The sequence below is a fragment of the Coregonus clupeaformis genome, unplaced genomic scaffold (genome assembly GCF_020615455.1).
Source record: "Coregonus clupeaformis isolate EN_2021a unplaced genomic scaffold, ASM2061545v1 scaf1427, whole genome shotgun sequence".
NCBI classification, from domain to species: Eukaryota; Metazoa; Chordata; class Actinopteri; order Salmoniformes; family Salmonidae; genus Coregonus; species Coregonus clupeaformis.
Window position 1 is genome coordinate 130,001 of NW_025534881.1, and position 11,693 is coordinate 141,693.

The 11,693-nt window shown below is 60.4% G+C and overlaps 1 protein-coding gene and 1 long non-coding RNA gene across 2 annotated transcripts in view; one reads left to right on the forward strand and one right to left on the reverse strand.

Annotated features, from left to right (window-relative positions):
* The window catches only part of LOC123487043 (general transcription and DNA repair factor IIH helicase subunit XPB-like), a 91,038-nt gene extending 89,732 nt beyond the window's left edge, over window positions 1-1,306 (forward strand). Inside the window, 1 exon segment of the mRNA XM_045218194.1 lies at window positions 1,172-1,306. Coding sequence (XP_045074129.1) covers window positions 1,172-1,306 — 135 coding nt within the window.
* Window positions 1,307-1,656: 350 nt separating this feature from the next.
* On the reverse strand, window positions 1,657-9,959 carry LOC123487039. Its single transcript, XR_006659592.1, has 3 exons — window positions 9,903-9,959; window positions 6,720-6,805; window positions 1,657-1,813 (listed from the first exon to the last, which is right to left on the reverse strand). It is a non-coding gene; the product is annotated as an uncharacterized LOC123487039 (long non-coding RNA).
* Window positions 9,960-11,693: the final 1,734 nt, after the last annotated feature.

The window sequence follows — 11,693 nt, forward strand, 5'->3', positions numbered from 1 at the left end:
CTCTCTCCCCTCCCAGTTCTATATTCTAAACTCTCTCTCCCTCCAGTTCTATATTCCTAAGCTCTATGCTTGCTCTCTCTCCCCCTCCAGTTCTATATTCTAAACTCTATGCTCTCCCCTCCAGTTCTATATTCTAAACTATATGCTCTCCCTCCAGTTCTATATTCTAAACTCTATGCTCTCCCTCCAGTTCTATATTCCTAAACTCTATGCTCCCCTCCAGTTCTATATTCTAAACTCTATGCTCTCCCTCCAATTCTATATTCTAAACTCTATGCTCTCCCCTCCAATTCTATATTCTAAACTCTATGCTCTCCCCTCCAGTTCTATATTCTAAACTCTATGCTCTCCCCTCCAGTTCTACATTCTAAGCTCTATGCTTGCTCTCTCTCCCCTCCAGTTCTATATTCTAAACTCTATGCTCTCCCCTCCAGTTCTATATTCTAAACTCTATGCTCTCCCCTCAGTTCTATATTCCAAACTCTATGCTCTCCCTCCAGTTCTATATTCTAAACTCTATGCTCTCCCCTCCAATTCTATATTCTAAACTCTATGCTCTCCCTCCAATTCTATATTCTAAACTCTATGCTCTCCCCTCCAGTTCTATATTCTAAACTCTATGCTCTCCCCTCCAGTTCTACATTCTAAGCTCTATGCTTGCTCTCTCTCCCCTCCAGTTCTATATTCTAAACTCTATGCTCTCCCCTCCAGTTCTATATTCTAAACTCTATGCTCTCCCCTCCAGTTCTCTATTCTAAACTCTATGCTCTCCCCCTCCAGTTCTATATTCTAAAGCTCTATGCCCTCCCTCAGTTCTAATTTCTAAGCTCTATGCTGCTCTTCTCCCATCCAGTCTATATTCTAAACTCTATGCTCTCCCTCAGTTCTATATTCTAATCTCTATGCTCTCCCCTCCAGTTCTCTATTCTAAACTCTGTGTTCTTAATACAGTCTGTGGTTGTAAACTCTGTGATCTCTCTCTCTCTCCCTCCAGTTCCATATTCTAAGCTCTCCCCCCCAGTTCTATATTCTAAACTCTCTCTCCTCCAGTTCTATATTCTAAACTCTATGCTCGCTCTCTCTCCCCTCCAGTTCTCTATTCTAAACTCTGTGTTCTCAATACAGTCTGTGGTTTGTAAACTCTGTGATCTCTCTCTCTCTCCCTCATCAGTTCCAGCGGAGGCCTGGTACCATGGGCTCCATGTCTGGGGCTGATGACTCCGTCACATGGAGTATCGTTCTAGGGGCAGGGCCCACATGGGAACAACACCCACCCGCTCTTCAGCGCTTCCAGGAGGGCCCATAGGGAATAGGGTGCCATTTGGGATGCATCCAGGGTCTTTTGGAAGGGATTCCTAGACTGAGGTCAGGTTAGAGGTAGCTGCTATAGGCCCCTGTGTGTTTCAGAAAGAACACAGTTCTGCATCACCATGACCCCATGACCTCAGTCACTTTTAGGGCTGTTTGTCATCCAGAGAGTAAATATACTAAATGTGAACTTTTCTTTTCATCACATTTAATTCATAATGTGTTTAGTTTTTTGTCTTCACAATGTTTTCATGTAATGCGTTAAATAAAACAGGAATTTTTTGGTATTCGTTTGTATATTTTTTTTGTTCCCAGAATCACAGTTTCTCACAAGCTTGGGTACTGTCACGTCTCTACCCTTCCAAACGCTGTCACGTCTCTCCCCTTCCAAACGCTGTCACCTCTCTACCCTTCCAAACGCTGTCACCCCTCTACCCTTCCAAACGCTGTCACCCCTCTACCCTTCCAAACGCTGTCACCCCTCTACCCTTCCAAACGCTGTCACCTCTCTACCCTTCCAAACGCTGTCACCCCTCTACCCTTCCAAACGCTGTCACGTCTCTACCCTTCCAAACGCTGTCACCCCTCTCCCCTTCCAAACGCTGTCACCCCTCTCCCCTTCCAAACGCTGTCACCCCTCTACCCTTCCAAACGCTGTCACGTCTCTACCCTTCCAAACGCTGTCACCCTCTACCCTTCCAAACGCTGTCACCCCTCTACCCTTCCAAAGCGGCTGTCACGTCTCTGCCCTTCCAAGCGGCTGTCGCCCCTCTTTCCAAAGCGCTGTCACCCCTCCCTTCCAACGCTGTCCCCTCTGCCCTTCCAGCGCTGTCACCCCTCTCCTTCAAGCGGCTGTCACGTCTCTACCCTTCCAAACGCTGTCACCCCTCTCCCTTCCAAGCTGTCGCCTCTCCTTCAGCGCTGTCGCCCTCTGCCCTCCCCCTAGCGGCTGTCACCCCTCTGCCCTCCCCAAAGCGGCTGTCACCCTCTGCCCTTCCAAGCGCTGTCCCCCTCTCCTTCCAAGCGCTGTCACCCTCTCTTCCTTCCAAGCGGCTGTCACCCTCTGCCCCCTTCAAGCGCTGTCCGTCTCTGCCTTCCAAGCGCTGTCACCCCTCTCCTTCAACGCTGTCCGTCTCTCCTTCAAAGCGCTGTCACCTCTCTCCTTCCAAGCGCTGTCCCCTCTACCCTTCCACGCTGTCGCCCCTCTGCCCTTCGGAGCACTGTCACCCTCTCCTTCCAAGCGCTGTCACCCCCTCTCCTTCCAAGCGCTGTCACCCTCTCCCTTCCAACGCTGTCACCCCTCTCCCTTCAAGCGCTGTCACCCCTCTCCTTCCAAGCGCTGTCACGTCTCTGCCCTTCCAAGCGCTGTCCCCTCTCCCCTTCAAGCGCTGTCCCCCTCTCCCTTCAAGCGCTGTCCCCTCTGCCACTCCCAAAGCGCTGTCACCCTCTGCCCTCCCCAACGCTGTCACCCCTCTACCCTTCCAAACGCTGTCACCCCTCTCCCCTTCCAAACGCTGTCACCCCTCTCCTTCAAGCGCTGTCCCCCTCTGCCCTTCAAGGGCTGTCAAGTCTCTGCCCTTCCAAGCTGTCACCCCTCTCCCCTTCAAGCGGCTGTCCGTCTCTCCTTCAAAGCGGCTGTAACCCCTCTACCCTTCCAAAGCGCTGTCACCCTCTGCCTTCCAAGCGCTGTCGCCCTCTGCCCTTCAAAGCTGTCGTCTCTCCTTCCAAGCGCTGTCCCCTCTCCTTCAAGCGCTGTCCCCCTCTGCCGCTTCCAAAGCGCTGTCCCTCTGCCCTTCCAAAGTGCTGTCCCCCTCTACCCATTCAAGCCGCTGTCCCCTCTGCCTTCCAAGCGCTGTCACCCTCTCCTTCCACGCGCTGTCATCCTCTCCCTTCAAGCGCTGTCCCTCTCCTCAACGCGCTGTCCCTCTCCCTTCAAGCGGCTGTCGCCCCCTCCCCTTCCAAAGCGCTGTCGTCTCTCCCTTCCAAGCGCTGTGTCCCTTCCTTCCAAAGCGGCGTCACCCCTCTCCTTCCGCGCTGTCACCCCTCTACCCTTCCAAACGCTGTCACCCCTCTCCTTCCAAGCGCGCCCCCCTCCTTCCAAGCTGTCCCCCTCTCCCCTTCCAAGCGCTGTCACCCCTCTGCCTTCCAAGCGCTCAACCCTCTACCCTTCCACGCCACCCTCTCCCTTCCAAGCGCTGTCGCCTCTCCCTTCCAAGCGCTGTCCGCCCTCTGCCCTTCCCGGCGCTGTCGCCCTCTGCCCTTCCAAGCGCTGTCACCCTCTCCCTTCAAGCGGCTGTCACCTCTCCCTTCCAAGCGCTGTCACCGCTCTGCCCTTCAAGCGCTGTCTCTGCTTCAGCGGCTGTCACCCCTTCCAAGCGCTGTCACCCCTCTCCTTCAAAGCGTGTCACCCTACCCCTCAAGCGCTGTCACCCCTTCACGTCCCTTCCAAGCGCTGTCACCCCTCTCCTTCCAGCGCTGTCACCCCTCTTTCAAGCGCTGTCCCCCCTCTGCCCTTCCCAAGGCTGTCCCCTCTCCCCTTCAAGCGCTGTCACCCTCTGCCCTTCCCAAGCGCTGTCACCCCTCTCCCTCCCAAGCGCTGTCACCCCTCTCCTTCAAAGCGCTTTGTCACCCCCTCTCCTTCCAAAGCGCTGTCGGCCCCTCTGCCCTTCCAAAGCGCTGTCACGTCTCTGCCTTCCAAGCGGCTGTCACCCCTCTGCCCTTTAAGCGCTGTCCCTCTCCTTCAAGCGCTGTCATCCCCTCTACCTCAAGCGCTGTCAACCCTCTGCCCTTCCAAGCGCCTGTGTCCTCTCCTTCCAGCGCTGTCACCCTCTCCCTTCAAGCGCTGTCACCTCTCCCTTCTAAAGCGGCTGTCACGCCTCTCCTTCCAAAGCGGCTGCCGTCTGCCCTTCCAAGCGCTGTCCCTCTGCCTGCGCTGTCCCTCTCTGCCTTCAGGCGCTGTACCTCTCCTCCAGCTGTCAGCCTCTCCCCTTCAGTCCCCTCTGCCTTCAGGTGTGCCTCTCCCTTCAGCGCTGTCACGCCTCTGCCCCTTCAAGCGGCTGTCCCCTCTGCCTTCCAAGCGCTGTCCCTCTGCCCTTCCAGGCGCTGTCACCTCTGTCTCCATAGCGGCTGTCGACCCTCTACCCTTCCAAAGCGCTGTCACTCCTCTCCCTTCCAAGCGGCTGTCAAGCCTCTACCTTCCAACCGGCTGTCCGTCTCTGCCCTCCAACGCTGTCCCGTCTCTGCCCTTCCAGCGCGCCTCTGCCCTTCAAGCGCTGTCCGTCTCTACCCTTCCAAGCGCTGTCAAGTCCCTCTGCCCTTCAAGCGCTGTCAAGCCTCTCCCTTCCAAGGTGTCTGTCTTCCCTCTGCCCTTCCAAGCGCTGTCACGCCTCTCCTCCCAATGCGCTGTACCCTCTGCCCTTCAAGCGCTGTCCATGCCCCTTTCCTGCCTTCCAAGCGGCTGTCGCCCCTCTGCCCTTGCTGTCTCTGCCCTGGCTGTCCCCTCTACCCTTCCAGGCGCTGTCCACCCCTCTCCCCTTCCAAAGCGCTGTCCGCCTCTGCCCTCCCAAGCGGCTTGTCCCGTCTCTGCCCTTCAGGCGCTGTCCCCCCTCTGCCGTTCCAAGCGCTGTGCGCGTCTCTGCCCTTCAGCGTCAGCCTCTGCCTTCAGCGGCTGTCACCCTCTACCCTTCCAAGCGCTGTCACCCCTCTGCCCTTCCAAGCGTGTGCCTCTCCACCCTTCGGTGCTGTCACCCCTCTGCCGCTTCCGCGCTGTCACCCTCTCTGCCCTTCCCAAGCGCTGTCACCCTCTCCTTCGGCTGTGGTCCCTCTGCCCTTCCAAAGCGCTGTCCCCCTCTCCTTCCAAGCGCTGCTCCCTCTGCCTTCCAAGCGCTGTCACCCCTCTGCCCTTCAAAGCGCTGCCCTCCTTCCAAGCGCTGTACCCTCTCTACCCTTCCAAGCGCTGTCACCCTCACCCTTCCAAGCGCTGTCGCGCCTCTACCCTTCCAAGCGCTGTCACCCTCTGCCCCTTCCAACGCTGTCCACGCCCTCTCCCTTCCAGAGCGGCTTCGTCACGTGCCTCTGCCCTTCCCAAGCGCGCGGCCTCTGGGGGTCTCCTCGCGCTTCCGTCCTCCTTCCTATGTACGCCCTCTACCTTCCAAAGCGCTGTCGCCCCTCTGCCCTTCCAAGCGCTTGTCACGTCTCTGCCCGCGGCTGTCTCGCTCTCTGCCTCCCAGCGCTGTCCCCCCTCTGCCCTTCCAACGTGTCCCCCCTCTGCCCTCCAGAGCGCTGCGCCTCTCCTTCAAGCGCTGTCCGCCTCTGCCCTCCTTCCAAGTCGCTGTACCCCTCTGCCCTTCAAGCGCTGTCCGCCTCTGCCCTTCCAACGCTGTCCCCTCCCCTTCACGCGTCACCCTCTGACCTTCAAGGCGACTGTACCTTCCTCCAGCCCCTTCCCAGTGCTGTCACCCTCACCCATTCAAGGCTGTCTGCCCCTCTGCCCTTCGCGCTGTCCGTTCTTCTGCCTCCAAGCGCTGTCACCCTGCCCTCCCAACTGCTGTCAGCCCTCCAACCATGTCCCTTCCAAGGCGGCTGTCGGCCTCCTCTGCTTCCAGCCCTCTGCCCTTCCCACCGCGAGCCTCTACCCTTCAGCGCTGTCACCCCTCTCCTTCCCAAGCGCTGTCGCCCCTGCCCTTCCAAGCGCTGTCCCCTCTCCCCTTCCCAAGGCTGTCCGCCTCTACCCTTCCAGCGCTGTCGCGTCTCTGCCTTCCCAGCGCTTCCCCTCTGCCCTTCAAGCGCTGTCACGCCCTCTGCCCTTCCAAGCGCTGTCACCTCTCCCTTCCACCGCTGTCACCCCTCCTTCAAGCGGCTGTCACCCCTCTGCCCTTCCAAAGCGCTGTCCGTCTCTGCCCTTCAAGCGCTGTCACCCCTCTGCCCTTCAGCGCTGTTCCCCTCCTCACGCTGTCGCCCTCTCCCCTTCCAAACGCTGTCACCCCTCTACCCTTCCAAACGCTGTCACGTCTCTACCCTTCCAAACGCTGTCACCCCTCTCCCCTTCCAAACGCTGTCACGCCCTCTACCTTAGCGTCTGTCACCCCTCTCCCTTCCAAAGCGCTGTCACCTCTACCCTTCCAAGCGCTCTGTTCACGCCTCTGCCCTTCCAAGCGCTGTCACCCTCTCCCTTCCAAGCGCTGTCACGCCCTCTCCCCTTCCAAGCGCTGTCGCTCTCTGCCCTTCCAAGCGCTGTCGTCTCTGCCTTCCAAAGCGCTGTCCGTCTGCTGCCTTCCAAGCGCTGTCGGTCTCTGCCCTTCAAAGCGCTGTCCCCCCTCTGCCCTTCCAAGCGCTGTCAGCCCTCTCCCCTTCCAAGCGCTGTCTACCCCTCTCCCCCCAACGCTGTCCCCTCTCCCTTCAGCGCTTATCACCCCTCTACCCTTCCAAACGCTGTCACCCCTCTACCCTTCCAAACGCTGTCACCCCTCTACCCTTCCAAACGCTGTCACGTCTCTACCTTCCAAACGCTGTCACGCCTCTACCCTTCCAAACGCTGCCCCCTCTGCCTTCCAAAGCGCTGTCCAGTCTCTGCCCTTCAAGCGGCCTGTCACGCCTCTGCCCTCCCAACGCTGTCCCCCTCTGCCGTTCCCAAGCGCTTGTCGCCCTCTGCCCTTCCAAGCGCTGTCGCCTCTACCCTTCCAAGCTGTCGCCCTCTCCTTCAAGCGTGTCACGCCTCTGCCCTTCCGCGCCGTCACCCTCTGCCCTTCCAAAGCGGCTGTCCCTCTGCCCTTCAAGCGCTGTCACCCCTCTGCCCTTCAAAGCGCTGTCCTTCCCTCTCCCTTCCCCAAACGCTGTCTCCTCCTCTCCCTTCAGAGGCTGTGCTCCCTCTCCCCTTCAAAGCGCTGTCGCGCCTCTGCCCTTTAAAGTACCTCCCTTCACCCTGTCACCCCTCTCCTTCAAGCGCTGTCCACCCCTCTCCTTCCAAGCGCTGTCACCCCTCTACCTAAGCGCTGTCACCCCTCTGCCCTTCCAAAGCGCTGTCCCCTCTCCCTTCAAGCGCTGTCCGCTCTGCCCTTCCCAAAGCGCTGTCCGTCTCTGCCCTCCCAAGCGCTGTCCGCTCTCTGCCCTTCCAAGTCGGCTGTCAGCTCTCTCCCTTCCCAAGCGCTGTCCCCCCTCTGCCCTCAAGTCCCTCTCTTCCAAGCGCTGTACGCTCTGCCCCCCAAGCGGCTGTCGGGCCTCTGCCCTCCCAAAGCGCCCCTCTGCCCTTACAAGCGCTGTCTCTGCCCTTCCAGGTGTCGGCCTCCCCTTCAGCGCTGTCACCCCTCTCCCTTCCAAGCGCTGTCCCCCTCTACCCTTCCAAAGCCTGTCGTCTCTGCCCCTTCAAGCGTCCCCTCCTCCGCTGTCACCCCTCTGCCCTTCAAAGCGCTGTCGTCTCCCCTTCCAAGGCTGTCACCCCTCTACCCTTCCAAAGCGCTTCACCCCTCTGCCCTTCCAAGCGCTGTCACGCCTCTGCCGCTTCAAGTGTCACGTCTCTGCCCTTCCCCAAGCGCTGTCACCCTCTGCCCTTCCAGCGCTGTCACCCCTCTCCCTTCCAAAGCGGCTGTCCACCTCTGCCATTCAACGCTGACTCTCCTTCCGCGCTGTCAGCCCTCTGCCCCTCCCAAGCGGCTGTCCGTCTCCCTCCCAAGCGGCTGTCACCTCTGCCCTCCCAAGCGCTGTCACCCCTCTCCTTTCAAGCGTGTCTACCCCTCTCCCCTTCCAAACGCTGTCACGTCTCTCCCCTTCCAGCGTACCCTCTTCCCTTCCCTAAGCGCTGTCCACGTCTCTACCCTTCCAAGCGCGCCCCTCTACCCTTCCAGGCGCTGTCAGCTCCCCTTCAAAGCTGCCGTCTCTCTTCAGCGCGCTGTCTCCCCTCTCCCCTTCCAAACGCTGTCACCCCTCTACCCTTCCAACTGCTGTCTACCTCTCCCTTCCAAAGCGCTGTCACCCTCTACCTTCAAGCGCTGTCACCCCTCTGCCCTTCGCGCTGTGCCTCTGGCCTTCCAAGCTGCCCCCTCTCCCCTTCCCTTGTCGCTGTCACCCCTCCTACGCTGTCCCCCCTCTCCCTCCCAAGCTGTCACGCTCTGCCCTTCAGCGCTGTCACCCCTCTGCCCTTCCAACGCCCCTCTCCCCTTCCAAACGCTGTCACCCCTCTACCCTCCCAAACGCTGTCACCCTCTCTCCCTCCCAACGCCCCTCTGCCCTTCCCAAGCGCTGTCACGTCTCTGCCCTTGGCCAAGCGCTGTCACCCTCTGAGCCATTCAAGCGCTGTCACCCCTCTGCCCTCTCAAGCGCTGATCCGTTCCCTCTGCCCTTCAAAGCGCTGTCACGTCTCTCCCTCAAGGGCTGTCCTGCCCTCAACCGCCGTCCCCTCACCCTTAAGCGCTGTCACCCCTCTCCTTCCAAGCGCTGTCACGCCCTCTCCTTCCCAAACGCTGTCACCCCTCTACTCCTTCCAAGCGCTGTCACCCTCTCCTTCCAAGCGCTGTCCACTCCTCTACCCTTCCAAGCGCTGTCACCCTCTCCCTCCGCGGCCCTCTGCCCCACGCTCTCTCCCCCGCGTGTCCTCTCCTTCCAACGCTGTCCGCTCGCCCTTCCAGCTCAGTCTCTCCCTCCCAAGCTGGTGTCACGCGTCTGCCCTTCAAGCGTGTCGCGTCTCTGCCTCCAAGCGCTGTCGCCCCTCTCCCTTCCAAGCGTCTGTCACCCCTCTGCCCTTCCAAAGCGGCTGTCACCCTCTTCCCTTCCAAAGCGGCTGTCACGCCTCTGCCCTTCCAAAGCGGCTGTCAGCGTCTCCTTCACGCTGTCCGTCTGACCTTCAGCGCTGTGCCCTCTACCCCTTCCAGCGGGCTGTCACGCCCTCTACCCTTCAAGCTGTCGTCTCTGCCCTTCAAGCGGCTGTCAACCCTCTCCCTTCCAGCGCTGTCCCTCTCCTTCCAAGCGGCTGTCAACCCTCTCTCTCCCAAGCGCTTAAGTGCCTCTGCCCTTCCAAGCGCTTCACCCCTCCCTCCAAGCGCTGACCCGCCCCTTCCTAAGCGTGTCACGTCCCCCTTCCGCGTGCACCCCTCTGCCCCTTCAGGCTGTCACCCCTCTGCCTCCAGCGCTGTCCCCCTCTGGCCTTCCAAGCGGTCCCCTCTCCTTAGCTGTCCTCTGCCCGCGTGTCGTCTCTGCCCCGCTGGGTGTCCACGTCTCCGCCAGGCTGCCTCTCCTTCCAAGCGCTGCCCTCTCCCCTTCAAGCGGCTGTCAGCCCTCTGCCCTTCCAAAGCGCTGTCGCCTCTGCCTTCAAAGCGCTGTCCTCCCCTCTCCTCCCCGCTGTCACCCCTGGCTTCCAAGCGCTGTCACCCCTCTACCCTTCCAAAGCGCTGTCACCCTCTCCCTTCCAAGCGCTGTCCTCTCTCCTTCCAAGCGCTTCCCTCTGCCCTTCCAGCGCTGTCGCCCTCTCTACCCTTCCAAAGCGGCTGTCGTCGCCTCTGCCCTTCCAATCGCTGTCACCCTCTACCGCCTTCCAAAGCGCTGTCACCTCCAACACGCCCCTTCAAGCGCTGTGCGTCTCTGCCTCCAGCTGTCCACGCCTCTACCCTTCCAAACGCTGTCACGTCTCTACCCTTCCAAACGCTGTCACGTCTCTGCCTTCCAACTGTCAGCCTCTCACCCTTCAAGCGCTGTCACCCCTCTAGCTTCCAAGCGCTATCCTTCTCTGCCTCCAGCTGTCTTAGCTCTACCTTCCCAAGCGCTGTAGCCTCTGCCTTCGTCGCGCTGTCACGCTCTACCCTCCAACGCTGTCACCTCTGCCTTCACGGTGTCACCCCCTCCCCTTCCACGGCTGTCCCCTCTGCCATCCTGGTGTCGTCTGCCTCCCAAGCTTCCCTCTACCCTTCCAGGCGGTGTCCCGCTCTCTGCCTCCCTTCGCGCTGTCCCCTCTGCCCTCAGTTCCACCTCGCCTTCCAGCGCTGTACCCCTCTACCTCAGCGCTCTCTGCCCTCAGCGCACCCTCTGCCCTTCAAAGCGCTGTCACGATCTCTGCCCTTCCAAAGCGGCTGCGTCTCTGCCACTTCCAAACGCTGTCGCCCCTCTACCTTCCAAACGGCTGTCCGTCCCTTGCCCTTCCAAGCGCTGTCACCCCTCTGCCCTTCCAGGCGGCTGTCACGCCTCTACCTTCCAAGCGCTGTCACCCCTCTGCCTTCCAACGTCCGCTCTGCCTTCCGCTGTCGCGCCTCTCTGCTTCCAAGCTGTGCGTCTCTGCCTCACGGCCGTCCGTCTCGCCTTCCAAGCGCTGTAGCCCTCTGCCTCTCAAGCGGCTGTCAGGTCTCTGCCTCAGCTGTCCGCCTCTACCCTTCCAAGCGCTGTCCCCCCTCTGCCCTTCCAACACTCAGTAGCCCCGCACTGGCTGTCACGCCTCTGCCTTCAAGCGCTGTGCGTCTCCCCTCCCAAGGCTGTCACCTCTGCCCTTCCGAGACTGTCGTCTCTACACCTTCCAAGCGCTGTCGCGCCTCTGCCACTTCCCAAGCGCTGTCACGCCTCTGCCCTTCAAGCGGTGTCACCCTCTACCCTCCAAGCGCTGTCACCCCTCTGCCTTCAAGCTGTGCTGTCTCCCCCTCCCAAGCGCTGTCGCCCTCTCTACCCTTCCAAGCGCTGTCCGTCTCTGCCATCCCAAGCGCTGTCAGCGCCCTCTGCCCTTCAAGCGGCTTCGCCCCTACTTCCTTCCAAGCGTGACTCTGCCCTCGCGTTCGCCTCTCCCCGCTGTCCCCTACCCTTCCCCAAGCGCGTCCCCTCTGCAGCTTCCACGTGTCCCTCTCCCCTCCCTCTTTCTCTCTGCCTTCAAGCGGCTGTCAGCCTCCTGCCCTCGCAAGCGGCTGTCACCTACCCTCAAGCGGCTGTCCCCCTCTGCCCTTTCGCTGTCACCCTTCACACTCCTCCCCAACGCTGTCCACCCCGCCTCTACCCTCCCAAAGCGCTGCTCACCCTCTACCGCTTCCAAAGCTGTCACCCTCTGCCCTCCAGGCGTCCACGCTCTGCCCTCCAAAGCGCTGTCGCCCCTCTGCCCTCCTGCTTCCTCTCCTCCCACGCGCTGTCAGCCGTCTCTGCCTCCTTCAAGCGCTGTCACCCCTCTGCCCTCCAAAGCGCTGTCGTCTCTGCCCTTCCAACGCTGTCACCCCTCCCCATTCCACGCGTCCCTCTCCCTTCCAAGCGCTGTCGTCTCTACCCTTCAAGCGCTGTCACCCTCTCTACCTTCCAAGCGCTGTCACGCCTCTGCCCTTCCAAGCTGTCACCCTCTCCTCCCAAACGCTGTCCACGCCTCTGCCCACCGGTCACCCTCTACCCCAACGGCTGTCGCGTCTCTGCCCAGCTGGCTGTCTTGCAATGCGTGG